Source organism: Tympanuchus pallidicinctus, unplaced genomic scaffold, assembly GCF_026119805.1.
Source record: "Tympanuchus pallidicinctus isolate F22 unplaced genomic scaffold, pur_lepc_1.0 scaffold15, whole genome shotgun sequence".
Classification (NCBI taxonomy): Eukaryota; Metazoa; Chordata; class Aves; order Galliformes; family Phasianidae; genus Tympanuchus; species Tympanuchus pallidicinctus.
Genome location: NW_026294669.1, coordinates 32497108 through 32514061, shown reverse-complemented (window position 1 = coordinate 32514061; position 16954 = coordinate 32497108). Strand labels below are relative to the sequence as shown.

Below are 16954 nucleotides of genomic sequence, written 5' to 3'. Positions count from 1 at the left end.
TTGACGCTGGCAGTGCGTTCCTACAGAATAACAAGGGACAGGAATTTTTGCATCTTTACTCTTGTGTCACGCTTGTATCAAACCACGGATTGAGCCAGCTGTTTGCCAGTCTTCCTGAAGGTTGCACAGGCAAAGGCTTCCCAGGTTTGAAGGACAGGAGGTTTCCAGGGAGGGTTTTCGTGGCAGCACACAGCCTTTATTCCCTGCCCGGTTGTGGGAGGAGGGGCCGTGGCAGAGCTCCTCTCCTGTGCTTTTGTGTCAGTCAGAGACCTGTGGTTTGTGGCACACCGTGCATCTCACAGTGGGCTGTTTTCATCAGTCGTCTTCCAGTGTTTGACTCCCTTACTCGGGTGAGATTTTAGACAGAAGAAGGACGGTTATATGTCTGATATTTTCCAGCTATAGCACAGGAAACAGTCTGTGCAATATTTAGGTATCTCATTTCCTGTACCATTCTACCAAGAATGTTAGGTATGTCTCGTTTAAGATCTATGGCATTGATTGCTCATAGCCTGTTCCATATCACTCCTGGAAGGCTGTACTGAAATTCGGGCATCCTGCTGTGCATGGACTGCTCTGCAAGAGACTCTAAGTCTGAAAACAGACAGATATGGTCTGTGAGTCATCTGCAGTGATGAGTTAAGGCAGCACTGAGGTGTACTGGGGTCACCAATGAAATGTCTGTACTTAGAATGAACAAGTTCAGGGATGTCTTAAACTTACCATAAGGCTGAGACATGCTCGGGCACACTGTATGGTACAGGCAGCTTCAGTGAGGATGTGTTCCAGCTGTACTTGAAGGCAGTAACAGACTTACCCACATTTAGGAAGGAGGAACCTCTGTAGGTGAGGGAACTTTTGTGCAAAACTATGCATTCCTATTTCAGAAGAAGAAAATTACAAAACTGGTCTGGTTTTGTGGCTTACCATCCAGGTCATGGCATGTGTGACAGAGCTGACAGCTGTCCATTCCAGTAGCAGTCAATAGGTCTAATTTTACACATGCTCTGAAGACACCGAGGTTTAGGGGTGAGGTTCCAGCACACTCTGATGCTGCAGGGACCACCAGGATGCCATCCATGCTACCTGTGGGCCAGCAAAGACTTCTGGTGGGGTGAGCTGCCACTGTCCTGCAGGTAACAGCATTCCCCTTGTGCTCAGTGCTGCTCTGACACTAGGAAACAAAGCTTTCTTCTTCGGAAAGGTTCCTTGAGCTGAGGAAGCTGTGTGCGTGCTGGTGGAGCAACCAACGCATGTGATTCTTGAAGGAGCAATGTGTGCTGCATTTGTCAAAACAAACTGCACATTTCTTTTTCTGTACAGCTCAGCTCTGAATGGGGGCCAGGACCAGAAATTGTCAGTGCTCTGCGAAACCTTCTAGCCATTGCCTTACAAACAGCATTTCATTTCTTTGTAGCATTATAGAGGGCAGCAGGACTGCTCCCAGGCAGAGGTGACTCCTCCGGCCGTGCTCTTTTCCAGCTGAACTTCCATTCAGATCAATGGCAAATGCCAGCCTGCTCTCCTGAAATTAACTGGGGTTTGCTCGGGGCTGGTGGGACAGCTTGTGGGGTGTGCTCTGTCTCCAGCCCCCCTGGAGCAGCCCTAGCATGTTACTCACATCTACCCGCAAACAGCAGCCTTCTGAGCTAACTGCTGCATTCTTGGTGCTCGCAGCAAGATCTGTTCTGCCCGCTGTGCTAGGAGGCTGCAGCTTGGTGGCCTGAGCCTGAAAATTTGATTTGGTTTTAAGTCAGGTGAATATGGTTTGACTTGGTTTCAAATCAGGTAAGGAGCAAAGAGAGTTATTTGTAAGCGCACGCAAACCAGGACAGGAGTGGCACGGAGCAGTGTTGCAGAGAGGCCTGAGGTGTGGAGTACAAGGTGTTCCTGGGCTGTAGGTGTGGGCAGTGAAAAGGTCGGTGCTCTGCTCCTGCTCTCTGGCATGGTGCTTTCTATATATGAAGCAGCTGGCAGGGAGAGGGCTGGGTGCGGGGTACCTCTGGTTTGATTCAGATGTGTATACATGCTTTACTACAGCCTTGCGTTTAGTAAAGAACAGTTTTGCAATCACGTGAGCTTAGCAGACTACTGAAGAACAATACCCAACAATATCTATGTGTATTGTAGGCAAAACTCAGTGGGTGCAGGGCAAGAAAGCTGCGCAGCTGTGAGGGTGCTGCTGGCAGGCTGTGCTCCCTTTGGGACCGTGTGGGCAGCAAGACCCAGCACCGCTTACATTTCATTGCAGTTTAATAGGCAGCCAGAAAATACTACATCCTGCTGTAAAGGAGGAGATATTTGCTTTTGGGAGGCTTTAGAAGAGAGGAACTGGAAAATGAAATTAACAAACAGAATGCAATAACACAAGCCAGTATTCACAGAAGCGTTATTTACCTCTCCTTTATCAGGGCTCATTTTACACATGCATTAGGTGTTACGAGAGCTGGTGTGTCACTGGTGGTTAATACCAGAGGGCCTATAAAAGCCTTTAGGGCACATTTGCTTGTTTTTTATCTTTTCTCCCCGATGTCACGTTTGTGCCGGAAATTCAGTCTTGTAGTGTGAAGAATGAAAAATCTCAGGCATTTTGGTGACAAGCCTCCTCTTGGAGGCTGCCTAGGGTTAAAAAGTAGATGGTTGCTGTGCACACTGGAGCTAGGAGGGAAAAGAACATCAGCTTTTTTCAACATAGTGTTTTTAAATGTAATTTGAACAGAGCCAAAAAAAAATAGAGGAACGGAGTAAACTGGATCGTGCATACAAATGAAGCTATTTAAGTTTTTCTTGCTGAGATCCAGATGTGTTTTCTGCTCACAGCACGATTCATGTACTGACCAATGACACTGAGCTGAGGATTTCAGTGCTTCTCTTGGAAGCCCACAAAACGATGACATCACGTTGCAATTAGCAGGCAATTTAAAGGCATTTAAACAATTATATCACATTTTCAGCCCCGCTAATTGGCACCACAGCTGTTTTCTTTGCCTCCTTTTTTGGAACAGCAGCCACAGGGCATTAACTCATGGGGAAAAACAGTAAAGGATTAAAAAAGAGTGCAGACACCTGTGGTTCTGAGAAGAGCCAAGCTGTAAGGGTCTGTGCTAAGAGTGTTGCAAGACAGCTATGTTTAGTACAGAGCTAAGGGGAGGGAGGCACGATGAAATACCATTACTGTGATCTCAGTTGGCAGGTCACTAACCGGGGAGGGTCTTGTCAGCAAAAATAGCAATAAATGCATTAATGCTAGTCCGTTCCCTCCTGATGTCTTTGGACAGGACTATTCTTAGATAGCACGTTAGTTTGTTGTTACACTTGCATAGTACGTATTTAAATGTCAGGGTCGCGGCCAAGAAAATATAAAGATAGGACAGTGGGTTCAGTCTTCTGTATGAGGGTGGAGCACAGCATGTCCATAGATAGACGTCATGGCCATCCTAGAACACTATTGTTTTTCCAGTTGTAATCATCTGAATGTTTACTGGCAGAGGTGCATGGTATTTCCTATCAAAGTCACACATGTTGACAGAATACTTGGTTTGCCAAGTTTGTCGGAGTCCTCGCCACTCTCTGTGGACCACGTCTTACCAATTCATAGAATCCTAGAATGGCCTGGGTTGAAAAGGACCACGGTGCTCATCTGGTTCCAACCCCCTGCTGTGTGCAGGTCGCCAGCCAGCAGACCAGGCTGCCCAGAGCCACATCCAGCCTGGCCTCGAATGCCTGCAGGGATGGGGCATCCACAGCCTCCTTGGGCAACCTGTTCCAGTGCCTCACCACCCTCTGTGTGAAAAGCTTCTTCCTAATATCTAACCTAAACCCCCCTGTCTTAGTTTAAAACCATTTCTTCTTGTCCTGTCACTACTTACCTGTCTTCATTCTTTTCCTTCCCCATCTTTTTGGAGTAGACAAAGAGCTTCCCTGAATTGAAAGAAATGGGAGGTTGGAGGGTGAAGAGACGTCAGTCCATCCTCTGCAGTGGAATATCTTGTACCCATCAGTAGGATGCAGTAGGAGTCTCTGACAAGCTGAGAGGATGGTTTTTATCCATTTATGCAATACATTCTGAGCTGTAGCCTGACCTTGCCACTAATGTCAGTAAATTTGCCGTACAAAGAGAAGCGAGAGGGATCGGAGATGATAAGGCACAATTGCTCCTTGCTCCAAGGACTGTTCCAGTTGTCCCAAAGGGGCCTCTTGCAGAACACTGCCAAGTTACAACCCTGCTGCACAGTCTGCTCAGATGTGTATTGCTCATCTCTGCTCTTGTCTCTTTAAAATGATTAGTTCCTGGTCAGGTGTTTCCTGTTCTCTCTTATCATCATCTATCTCACTGTGGTAGTGCCAGCCATGCAACCACTCCCTCATGCTGGTTCTTTTATTCCTTGTTTATTGCTTGTGAACCTTGGCTGTTGTCCTGGCTGAGTACGTTTGTCTCGAATACACCGTGGCACCATGGGAATGTAAGTACCCTATTTCTTAGAGGGATTGGCCAACTGTCAGCGTCCCCTACAACGCACACAGGGGAGCACTGAAGCTCCCAGCCTGACTGAGCCTAGATCTCTGCCACTGAGGCTGCCCAGGCACAGCACTGCCTGAGAGCACATTGGCTTTCTGGCTGGCATCATCCAGGTGTCTTTTTGCCATGTTCAGACTTAGAGCTCCTCTCCCTCCCTCCTCAGATTCCTGTCTCCCTGCACATCTCAGTGTCTCTCTCTGGCCACTAATTGGGTCTTTTGCAAGCCACCATTCCCTGGTTCCTGACCATCACCTGGTCCTCCAGCATCACTTCTCTTGAGATCTTCACAGTTCTTCATCAATTTCTTCCCTTTTGAGTTTGGACTTGATGATCTTGAGGTTGGACTTGATGATCTTGAAGGTCTTTTCCAACCAGAGCAATTCTATGATTCTGTGATGATTCCCCAGGCACTGGCAGGGGCTCACTGAGGCCACAGGCAAGTTCCTCCTCTGCATTCCTTTCCAGCTGCGTGTTTCCCTATGGAAAAAATGTGCAGGAGGGACTCCTGCTCAGGCTCTGCAGACAGCTGGTGGCATTGAGCTAACAGAGGTTTTCCTGCCTTTTGTATTTTGCAGCCTGGAGCCTTTTGTTAGAAGGTTATCACTTGGCTAAATACAGATGAATTTGCACGAAAGTGCCAAAAAGTGGTGTCCCTTACTAGGGCTTGTCTACCACGTTTGCACCTCAGACAAAAGGTGCTAGATTTGAATTACAAAATGGCCACAGGAATATTTCCACCAGCAAATTGAGCCCATTTGCAAACACCAAAAAGGGTTTTCCACATTCATTGTGAAGGTTTTCCCTGATGCAGATACTGAGCTTAAATCCAAAGCCTCTCTTTATAAAGGCTGGTCTTAGTGATGTATTGGCAAAAGCTGACTGTGGTACATCCCATACTTGTGGTGTGGCAATGTGCATCTTCTCTAATAGTACTTTCAGTATAGTTCTTAGTACAGGTTTGTTTCTGCAAGAGATTTTCATGAATAAGGCATCTTCTACAGTGAAGCGTTCTCAGTGTGGTCAGACTTCCTACCCAAGGATGAGGGATTTTTTCCTCACTTGTCTCAAGTTCATCCTTTTTTTTTAATATCCTGGCTTTTTCTCTCCCTGAACTAGGAGGTAAGGGAAACACAAAGAAGTTTCTGAAACAAAATGGGAAGCAATGTAATTTTGAAGAACAGATCTGGAAATCTAAAATGTAGCACTTTGGCAGTAGAAAAATAATGTTTCTCTGTTTTATTTTGGTTTTCTTCCCAAAAACTCCGTTTCCTCAATGAGAAATAAGTCAATTTTGAGCAGCACGGATCGATGCAGATACAGCCTCTGTGCTGATGGTATCAAAACAAATGAATGTATCTGCTTAGAGGCATTGCCTTACAACCTTCAGTAGTATCTGTTAGCATGTGCAACTCACCCCTGGGAAGGGAACCTGGCAGCCTTCCCTGGGGCAGGCAGGCAGGCACACAGCTTTTTCACATCAGCACGACGTGGGCCATCATTAATATCTTTGCATTTTGGATTCGCTGAGGAAATCTGATGTGCATGTTTCTTTTCACTACCTCATTCAGCTCATGCGACTTGTTTCATTCTTGTGACCTCCTATTACGTATCCATCACTCCATTTTTCTTTCCCATTAGAGCGAAATCGGACACAGCCCTCCTCCTGCCTACACCCCTATGTCAGGAGTAAGTATTTCACATTCAACCTTCATTCTTTAGGTTTTCCTCCTTCCTTCACTACCTGTTTTCTGTTTCCCCTCCCTTACTCCTACATAAATGTCTCAAAAACCAACACTGAATGCAGTTTATGTGTATGTAAGCCATCCGATAGTCAGGGATCTCTAAGCTCAGCTTGGATTTATCTATGAGCTCAATGGATCCATAGGCAAAATCACTGCCAGTATTTCTTGGAAGAGCATTTAGGAAACAGGCTTGGATGAATCTGTCCGTTTTTCCTTCCCATTTATAGGTCATGAAGTCGAAATTTCCTTGCACGCCCTTGCTGAGAAGCAGAATGGTAGGTTGAGTTGAACTGTTGAGATGAGATGTTGATGAAGCCCTATGAGCAGCCCCCTGGGAGCAAACCAAGTTCAGAGATGGCAGCGTCCTCTGTCCCCAGCTTCCTCTGCAGAAGGAGATTTCCCTAGCATAACGTTTAAGGGTTTTGTTCAGAAATCAAAGGAGGTTGCCACAGTAATAGAGAAGGAGAAAATGTGCTTGCTTGCCTCTTGCAGCTATCTGCAGCCTCCTCATTTGCATAGGAGATAAGTTCTATGCCCCATTTCTAGCCTCATTTCCTGCTTCCTCATTGCCCTGCTTGCACTGATGCTCTTCCCAGGGAAGGGACCTGCTCAGCAGCACCGGGAAGGTGGATGCTCTGGTAGTCCTGCAGCACTGGAAATGCAGCAGCCTGAAGGATGGATGAGGCTTCTACTGCCCTGTGAAATGCATCATTGAGCAGCTGTGGCGGGAGAGCCGCAGGCATGCCTTGTTGTAGAATCTTGCCTCCCTTTGGAGCCTCCTTTTCTAAGCTGCCTTCTCTTTCCCAACAGAACCAGTTCGTGTACAGAGATGGCGGCTATGCTGCAGAGCAGGGAGTGCCGATGCCGTACAGAGCTCCTGGCTGCGTCATCCCAGAAGCCCCAGTTGCTCAGGGGGCGACGGCCGAGATCTTTGAAGACACCTGCTGCAACGGCACGCTGCGGAAGCAGGTGGCCACGCTGGCAAAGGAGGACAGCAGCACCCAGAGGTACAGCGCTGATCCCACAGTCTTCATACCGGAGCGGGTGATCCGGGGAGAGCTGGATGAGGACGGCTACATGACGCCAATGCGAGACAAACCCAAAACAGGTAGCAGTTTGTCTTTCCAGAGAAGTTCCCCATGACTGCATTCTCTGTTTTTCTACATCAGCGGCTTTTCACAAACAGTGGCTTCATCAGCTAAGCCAGCAGGACTGAAACGTTCTGACTTGATTAAAATTTCTTTGCGGGGGGATTCCCTGCTTACTGCTCAGTATTCTGCTTAAGAAAGCTGACTCTGCTTTAATGTCAGGTTTGGTATTTCCCCCTTTATTTTTTGATGCTGGAAGGGAACAAGAGAAAGGAATGACAAAGACAAAACAAAAATAAAAAACCAACAACCCCCCCCCCCTCCTTCTTATCCAAGAACAAATATTTGTGCTTTTTCCAAGAATCTTTCTTTGCCCAGCCACGGTCTCCACTTTGCTTTGTTTATTGATCTGCTTTATCGTCACAGCATTGGGGTTGGTAAATGTCAGGGTGAACATATCACAGAATCGATGCACACAGTTGGCATTTTACACCCAAGAGAAGTTCAGGATTGAAAGAATGCAGTGTGCTTTGGAGAGACCATCACCACGACGTGGTGCGTGCCCACGTTAGTGCCAGCTCAGTGTTACGCTTCCCACATCATTCTCTCCTTTCTTTTTAAATAGTGACGGCACTGTTTTGCTGTTAGGGGATGTGTCATGAGTAATTTGCTTTCAAACATCAGCACTATCTTTAAAGAAATTAATTAAAGCAGATGTAAATGCCAAGTAACTACTGGGTTTGCTACGGAATTTGGAAGCCTCTTGCTTCATGGTGGAAACAGAGGGGACTGTGGAACACGTGCACTTGTAACCTAAGGCAGCCAATATCTTTGTTTCTTTTCCCTTCCCATCTTCCTTATCTCCTTCCTAGGTACCTTCAAACCTTTCTGCAACCAAGCCTTTTTGTGGTGTTGAACCATAGCAAATGTTTTGTAGCCACTGTAACCCATGCCAACTGTTCTAGAGCTAATGTTAAGACTCTCTTGTACCCTTTCCAGGACTCACTTGAATTACTTTTCATAATGCTTCAAGGCCCTTTGTCCTTCAAGGATGGAAGGTTTTTAATCAGGCAGATTGTTCTATTAGAAATGAAGCTGTCTTAGAAGTTAAGTCTCTCTGCACAAAAACCATCCCCAAGGGCTAAGATTTCTGGGGAGCTCTCTGAATAGAACAGCTGTGGAGCAGAGGGTTTGACTGATACATCCAAGGTTGCACAGTCATCCACAGGGACAGGAGCAGCTCTGTGTGTTCAGCCCTGTAGTTCATGCTCCAGCAGGAAGGCCAGGATCAGATGAGGCATTGGCTGCGGTTCAGCGCGAGCTGCAGTTCAGTTTTCAGCTGTGCAGCCGTGAGTCACTGTTTCCCAGGGTCCCAGCTCTTTATTTTAGCCCATACTGCCAGTTTAAGTTGTAAATTCACTTTTAGCAAGAGAGTGTGTTCAACACATATGGTGCCTGATATCACCCGGAGTTCTAGGAACGGCTGAGTGGAAGGAGGCACTGAGCCTGATGGTAACATAAGTAGAGGGCTCGCTATGTGGATGCTCTTCTCTCAATCGTTGTTGATTGATTTTTTTTATCTTTCCTTAGATTACCTGAATCCAGTGGAGGAGAACCCATTTGTCTCTCGGCGAAAGAACGGAGATCTGCAAGCTGTGGACAACCCAGAGTATCACAACGCTCCGAACGGGCAGCCCAAAGCAGAGGATGAGTACGTGAATGAGCCATTGTACCTCAACACTTTTGCAAACACCTTGGAAAACGCTGAGTACCTGAAGAACAATTTGCCAGAGAAAGCCAAGAAGGCCTTTGACAACCCAGACTACTGGAATCACAGCCTGCCCCCACGAAGCACTCTCCAGCACCCGGACTACCTGCAAGAGTACAGCACAAAATACTTTTACAAACAGAACGGACGGATCCGGCCCATTGTGGCAGAGAATCCCGAATACCTCTCCGAGTTCTCCCTGAAGCCTGGCACTGTGCTGCCCCCGCCACCCTACAGACACCGGAACACAGTGGTGTAGTAACCGCGGTCTTACAGAAGTGGAAAGGCAACCCCTTCTAGCTGCCTCACTCTTTCTCTTTTCCTCCTTCTCCCTTCCCTACTCCCCTTTTTTCCTCCCACGAGCTTCCTCTTCTTGCCAGTTCACTCATTTTTGCTATTTCCAAGTGAAAGGATGTCTTGGAGTCATTTGCGGATTGGGTTGGGAACCGGAAAAGAAGGAAGGAAGGAAGGAAGGAAGGAGACGGAGAGGAGGAGTGTACAGCTGGTGTTTCTCGCCTTCCGCAGATCTGAGGGGCAGGTGGTCAGAGAAACCAGACAGTACAGAAAATCCGTGGCAGTGTTGCCTGCTGTCAAGCTAGTCTCAGTGATTCCACCCAGACGCCGTAGGGGAAGCCACAGAGAGGCTGCCTCTCTCAGGAGGAACTGATGAGTCTGTACAGCATTCCTGGAAATCTCAATGCAGTTTCCATTAGGGGGAAAAATGGACAATTTTTATATCATGTGTAATAGCACAGTAATTGAGATTGAGAATCCAGTTTCTTTCTCTAATACTTTCTATCCCAGCAACTGAAAATGGCTAACTTGGCTTTTCATAATCGTTCAGATCTTCATCGTGGCTTTCCCAGAAATGATGATGTGACTCTGAGAGCTGGCGCAATCCTTGTTCTGAGAGCTACATCATGATTTTGTGCCACTTCCTAACCGCAGAGACTCCAGCTCAGAACTGGTGCGTGACGTGACCATTTTTGTATATGTGCCAACAGGACAAACGTTTTAAACAGAAAAATCCTTTCAGAAATGAGTAACAAAGCCCCCACCCCCCGCGTGTTCTTCTTGAACCAGAAAGGACAGGCCAAGAAATCAAGATTTGTACGTAAAAGGCTCCGTTTTCCTGTTTTATACCTGCCGACCATAGGTACATAAACGCAAATAAACTTTTCCCTCTTTTTCTTCTTTGGGATCACGAAGGTGGTTGGGGATGCTGTCAGGCAATGCTGAGGACGAGACGGAGAACTGGAGAGTTCACTGTGGGTCACAGAGTCAGCCCAGCTCTCTGTGGGGTGCTGGCGGGAAGCGTCCTTGAAACTGGAAGAAAGAAAGACACTGGACTGGAGAAAACGCACATAGAAGTTCACTGGAAAGTTAGTTTGCACTTAAGCTCTGATTTTATTTGAACTGTTTTCTGGATTTTGAATGAAGCAATATGGAAGTGACCAGCAAAATACAAAATAAATAATTTTAAATTAAAAAAAGTGAATTATATGTAAAGGATGACTGTGGAAATGCCAAAATGAAGCATATCAAGTCTTTGGTACAATGTCCACCAGTTCGGAGAGGCGTTGCATTGACTGTTTCAGAGAACACAGTGACAGAGCAGCCAGCTCTTACTGCTGCCACGTGAAGGACAGCACAGCAAGCCCTGGAAGGGATCCAAGGAGGAGAATGCCTTGCTCCGGCGTGCAGCACAGTACGGAATGCTTTTTTCTAACAGGAGGATTACTCTGTCACAGAACATAGTGTACATGATGTTTGCTAAGTCAAAATGCGCATGACTCACAGAGCTTTCAGTCCCAAAATGTAAACAGGTACGAGTTGGCCTCCCTGCACTGGGTTCTGCGTTCATCAGCCTCAGTTTTTAGGTAGAAACCTGCACACCCCTCCTCCTGTTGGGAAGGAACCATCAGCCGCTGTTTGGGACGCGTTAGCAGATGGAGCTGGGAGGGGTGGAGCAGTGCTGCTGATGGCTTGCTCCTGGTGCGCCAGCACGTCCTGTGTGAGCATTTGTGCGCCTGGTTCCCACTGAAAATCTTGAGGTTGCATTAGGTACCTGTAAAGAGGTGTCTGTGTCTCATTAAGGCTTTTAGAAAGGGAGAGTAATACCTGGTGGAGGGCAGTATTTCAGTTTATGCACTTCAGTACTGTTAATGTCAAGATCTTTGGGGTAACCTGGCAACAAAACCAGCAACAGCCAGTGGTCTGGAAATCGTATCTAGTTCCTCCACCATCCTGCCTATGAACACAGCTTGCAATACTGACTGCAGTCCTGGTGGCTCGGGGGCAGCCTGACAAAAGGTAGGAGGAGTTTTCAGAGCTGGGTGCTTGGTGGTGGAAAGGAAACGTGTGATTGCTGAGCCAGGGCCGGTTCTGCCAACAGCCTGCTCCTGTGCCACGTGTGTGCCCAGCCCTGCTTGAGCCAGCCAAGCTCACCTCCAGCTGCAGGGTACTGCTACACCTGCCGCGTGGGGCTCTTCGGAGCTACTGAAGGCAGATGCTGGGCCAGATGAGAACAGAGCAACTGACCAGCACACCTCTGAGGTGAGATGAGTGATTAGGGAGCGTCACATAGCTCAAAGACTGTGTCTCCTTTCGGCACCATCTGTAGTATTCTGATTGTGATGGGAAACAGGAGATGGCACGTGCCGTCCTGGGGACTCTGCTCCTGGAAGGTTTGCTGGTGACAGTACCGAAGCATGTAAGCATCTTAGGTGCTGTAGGCAGATGGAGCAGCGGGGGAAGGGGTGGTCAGTTTATCCCTCAGCAGGTCATACAACAGAGTAACTGCCAGTGGAGAAGAACAGTGGCTGTACTGCTCGTGCATGAATTCAGAGAGGGGCACATGAAAGCGATGGGGGGAGAGGGACGCACGTCTCCAAAATCAGACAGCTGCTCGTGGAAGGTGGAGACCTGTTTGTTCCTCTGATAATAAAGTAAGTAGGACTGGTGTTAGAAAGAAACAAAATGTAAATAACAGTGTTCTTTAGCATTTCTTACGTAGCTTGAATTATTTATTCACTGTAATCGTTGTTTGTGGGTAAGATGCACTTGGTAGCGTGGAAATGCAGCGTTCCTTGGATGGAGGCAGCACTTGGGGCAGGCCGTCACCTGGCACTGGGGGCTATCCACACACAAAGTGCATTTTGTCAGCACAAAGCTGTAGGTGAGCATCAGCAGAATTATTTTCTCCATCTCTGATTAATTCTCTGGTTCTACGGTGGTATCTATACACACCAGCATCAGCTCCCGTGGGTTCTTCATGGGCAGACACCTATTGGTATTCCTTTTGCTCATGTACAAAAGAAAAGCAGTGCACTGCTTCTACTGCTTCTCAAGAGCAGATACCTCTATCAGCCTTTGTCTAAGGTAAATATGCTAAATGAAGGAGAGCAAGAGCTGGTTTTCACCTTCTCTCTTGCAGTGATCATCTTAGATGTTACCTGCCGAGCTGAGGGCTAGTTCTGACAGAAGTGGAAGCTGCACCTCATTGATTACTCAGATAAATGTTAATTTTGTTTTTGGTTTTTTTTTTTTTTTGCAAAATAGCTAAGGAGTTGAACCTAAATGACCGTTTGCTTAGATGCAGTGGAGTATTCACGACTTGTCTTGAGTGCATAGCAGCGACTGGAGTCATCACATGGATGTGCTCCAGGTACCCTAAGCTCAGCTCAGAGATGTTTCTCCTGCTACAAAACGAAAAATGGTTGCACTGACCCTGGATCCCACCACTTGGTGGAAATGCAGTCCAGACTGCAGGAACCGTATGCAGTGAGCTCATTTCGTGTGGTCCTCTGGGACAGTGAGGAGGAGCCCCGAAATGGCGCGTGCAGGGCTGCTGTGTTATTGGTGCTGGAGCCATGCACGCAGAGGGGATCCAGTGCTTATTGCCAGTCGAGAGCTGGGTGCAAGCTCAGGTGGGTGTTCATCTCTTTCAAAGGCTCTTTAGCTCAAGGGGGACCTGTAGAAAATAGGCTTTAACAAGGACTAAGCAAGCCTCGGGTGATCAGTGACCTCTTGGGCTCTTAAAGACCATCACCTCAGAACAGGCAGCATCACCCGGAGTTCTCTTCTGCTATTGTTTGTAAGAGATGTTTTTACTTGCAATAATATAAAAAAGACTGTACACCTGCTCATTTCTAGATCTGTCACTTGTAGTGTTTCCATTATTCTGGATTGTAGATCTCTGCTGCTGACAGAACAGCTCATCTGTTTGTTACACATGCAGGATTTGGGTTCCAATGCCACTTCCACAAGCCAGGGCTGCCCCACAGGCAGGGGCTGGATGGCTGCAGTACTACATTTCCTCACACACAGAGAAGCACGGCTGTCCACGAGGGCAGCCTCAGCTGCTCAGAACATCCCTTCGTTTTTATTTTTGGCCTTTTGCTAAGTGTTATGCAGGTAGAAATGGCCACCATTAAAGTGGGGTTTTCAAATCAGGAATAAATAACAATGTTCCGTGGTTTGAAGCGACTCTCAAATGCCCAAGAATGAAGGGGGACACACGAGTCACTTTATTGAAGCATATGGTCACCGTGCACCACTCAGATTTAGTATCTGACGCTGTGGGGGGCTCGCTGCTGTCACAGAAATGACCAGAAGGTAAGGCTGAAGGTAAGGCATCTCCATTTGTCCCACGGCCAGGGCTGGTATCTGTTGATAGGCTGGGACAAGGCAGGGGATCCTCTGGGCTCTGTTAAGTCTGACTGATGGCAGTGGGACTTTCTGAAACACAGAGGAAGGTTGAAGTGGTGAGCCCAGCTGGTGGGGGGAGGTCTGTGCTGAGCTGAGGAGGAAGCTAAGGACATAATCCCTATTAGGAAGTGTGAATAGTTAGCGCTACTTTATAATTCGAGAGTTTTGGACCTTGGTAAAGAGGGATTTTGTAGATTTGTAAGGTGTTAGGCCGTGTGAATAGATGCATCCCCGTTCCTCCCTCCCCCAGGAAAAAAAAAAAAATAAAGCCATGAGATTGTGCTCCGAAAGTGTCGTGGATGGAACCACCAGGGCTAAGGTGCACCCTGCACAGCATGTTCTTGCTGATGGCAGCACCTCTGTCCCCGTGCCCTGCCCAGGCTGCGAGTCCTCTTAGGGATAAAAACGCCCTATTATGTCCATAGCGCTCCGAAGACTAAACCCTTTTGGGATAACCACAGTAATTAACTGTGAATGGTATTTTATAAATGTAGATACGTACGCCGTTCCTTTGAGGTAAGGTAATACGACATATGTAGCATAAGCTGGTACTGCTGTTAAATGGGTCGATTAATACTGAGCAGCTGTGTAAGGGGTAGCTAACTTTGAATGCACTCAAGGCAGCGTTCCTTTGGAGATGGGGCAGAAGGAAGTTGCTGGGTCCTCGCCTTCTCATGGTGGGGCATACTGAGAATGCAGATTATTGAGAACACGGTTTTTAATAGCATTTCAGCGTTGGAAATGGGTGTGCATTTGTAACATTATTCACAATGGTTTTCACCTTTTGGTTTGGTTTTTCTTCTGCCCAGTTTTTGACATTTCCCCAACATGGTAAGCTGGTAGCAAGCCTAGGGTATAGAGGGGAAAGGGAGGGGGAAAGCAGTCTCTCGGTAGAAACAGAGATACCCAAAATACGTTTGCTGTCCTTGCAGTCCTCAAATTACGTGTTCTGTAGGGCAAAGCTCACCTTCCCAAACTGGGAGGGCAACGAGATTGGGCCCCAGCTGGGAGGAGTTGCAGGAGCAGCACCACTCCTGCCAGGGGGGCGCAGCCCTGCAGAGAGAGGTGGAGGTAGGGGTGAGGGGGCTCTGGTTTTGGGGCAGTTCTCTGGGTTCTAACAGAGTGAAGAGATCATGGCACAGTAATTCTGCCTTAGAAGCACCTTCAGAAGAAGAGGAGCACCGGTTTGTCGGGGAAGACGCTCATTTCGTGCAAAGCGATGCATTCAGAGTTAGCTGCCTTTCTGAAACAAAAACAGAAAAATACAAAAACTACTGTATGTTACTTTGAAAATGTGAATAGTATTTTTATAGCTTGTTAAAGACACAGCTAGTTGCATTTGTAAATAAGGATAATGTTGCTTTTATTTTCCTTGTGGTCACCATTATTTGGAACATAATCGTCCTTAGGGTTGATTTGTATATAGGTAATTTGCTTGTGATTTATGCGCTCCTTCCCCTTTTCTTTCTTCCCCTCCCACCCTCTGGTTTTGGTTAGAAATACCATTTTTGTCATTCTGTGGGATTCTGTGTTTTAGCACTATTGTGGTGTGTTCAGACTTTCTGCACTTGCTTACACAGTAGGGTATGCCAGTTGTGTGTGGCGTAACGTTACTTTAACCTTTCCTTTCTCATATTTTAGCTGTTGAGGATTACGCACTGTTAAGACACTGACCTGGGTTAATATTAGGTACATATTTTAGCATAATTTCCCTTCTTTTCACGGTTTCTCGTTTGTTTTCTTTCTCTTTTTTCCTTCCCTCCCCTTCTGTCTTGTTTGGAGGCTGGGGAGAAGCCTGCAGACCTTCTCTGTGTGTGGTTATACTTTGCCCCCCGTGTGCAGTCCCACGTTTCTCCTCATGGCCCTTGGGGTAGAGCTTAATCTGTTCGTTAAGGCAAATGTAGACTGCGACCCACCTTGCATCGACCCGCGCTCATCCCAGCTGAACAATTTGAAAACTGTTCTGCCTTTTTGTTACATGAATCTGTCAGAAATATATTTTTAATTTAATATAAATGAAATTCAATAAAATATGAAACAAAACTCCTCCGTGTGCGCGTGGAGTTTCTTGGCAGGGGGTTGAGCATCCCCAGCAACACGGAGGAGGCTGCTGGGAGGCGGGCCTAAATGGCTAAAGGACCCCAAAAGCAGCGCCCCCAAAGGCACGGCCCTATAAAGGTGCACCCCAGCACCGGGCCCGCTGCACGCAGCCCCCCAGCCCCACTTGGGGTTCAGTGTCCCCAAGAAGGTTGTATTTCCTGGGCAAAAGAAAAATGTTAATCTGGCAGCTATTTTCCAGTGAAACAGTGCTAATTAATGCCCGCTGCCACTCACCTCTGCAAGGCTGTTAGGTTCAGGTGTGGGAGCCGCTACTGAAAAGCGCACCCGAGCTCCTGCAAGCAGCTTCGTGCTGCACTGACAGCTGCAGGGGGGGTCAGCCCTGCCTGCCGTGGAGTAGGTGGGAATTATTCAGGTGCCTGGATGCGGTTTAGAACATACCAAACAGAACCTAAGAAGTAAAATATATAAAATATTATAAAATATTTAAGTATTGTAAAATATGATAAAAATATGATAAACTATTATAAAATTATACTATGAAATACAAAAGAAAATAATGGAAAATGAATAAAAGTTTTAAAAATTAAAAGGAAATAAAAAGAAAATGAAAAATAAAAAAATAATAATAATAATAAAAGGGAATAAAAATGCTAACAAAAAAGAAAAAATAAGGAGGAAATGGAAAAGAAAAAAATAAAAAGTAAAATAATAAAAATGAATTAAAAAAATGAAGAATAAAATAAAAAAAATAAATTAACAACTAAAAATAAAGATGAAAAATAAAAAGGAAATAAAAATAATGAAAAAAAAAGTAAATTTAAAAAAGGAAATAAAAATCAAAAATGGAAAAATAAAAATGAATAAATAAATAAAATTAAAAATAAATGAAGAAATAAAAAATAAAAAGGAAATTAAAAACAAAATAATGAAAAGGAAATAAAAACACTAATGAAAAATAAAAAATAAGAAAGAAATAGAAAAGAAAAAAATAAAAAATAATAAAAGAAGTGAAATAATAAAAATGAATTTAAAAACAAAATGAAAAATGAAATAAAAATAATAAATG

General features: G+C 46.1%; 1 protein-coding gene across 6 annotated transcripts in view; it reads left to right on the top strand.

The window, feature by feature from the left end:
• Positions 1-15870, top strand: part of ERBB4 (erb-b2 receptor tyrosine kinase 4) — a 500652-nt gene extending 484782 nt beyond the window's left edge. For 3 of the 6 annotated variants that reach the window (XM_052675099.1, XM_052675094.1, XM_052675096.1), the window contains 3 exons: positions 6489-6536; positions 7072-7372; positions 8940-15870. In XM_052675099.1, the coding sequence (XP_052531059.1) occupies positions 6489-6536; positions 7072-7372; positions 8940-9376 (786 nt within the window). In that variant the 3' untranslated portion in view covers positions 9377-15870. The remainder of the gene's footprint in view (positions 1-6488; positions 6537-7071; positions 7373-8939) is intronic. The other 3 variants (XM_052675095.1, XM_052675097.1, XM_052675098.1) reach the window with 3 other exon arrangements.
• Positions 15871-16954: the final 1084 nt, after the last annotated feature.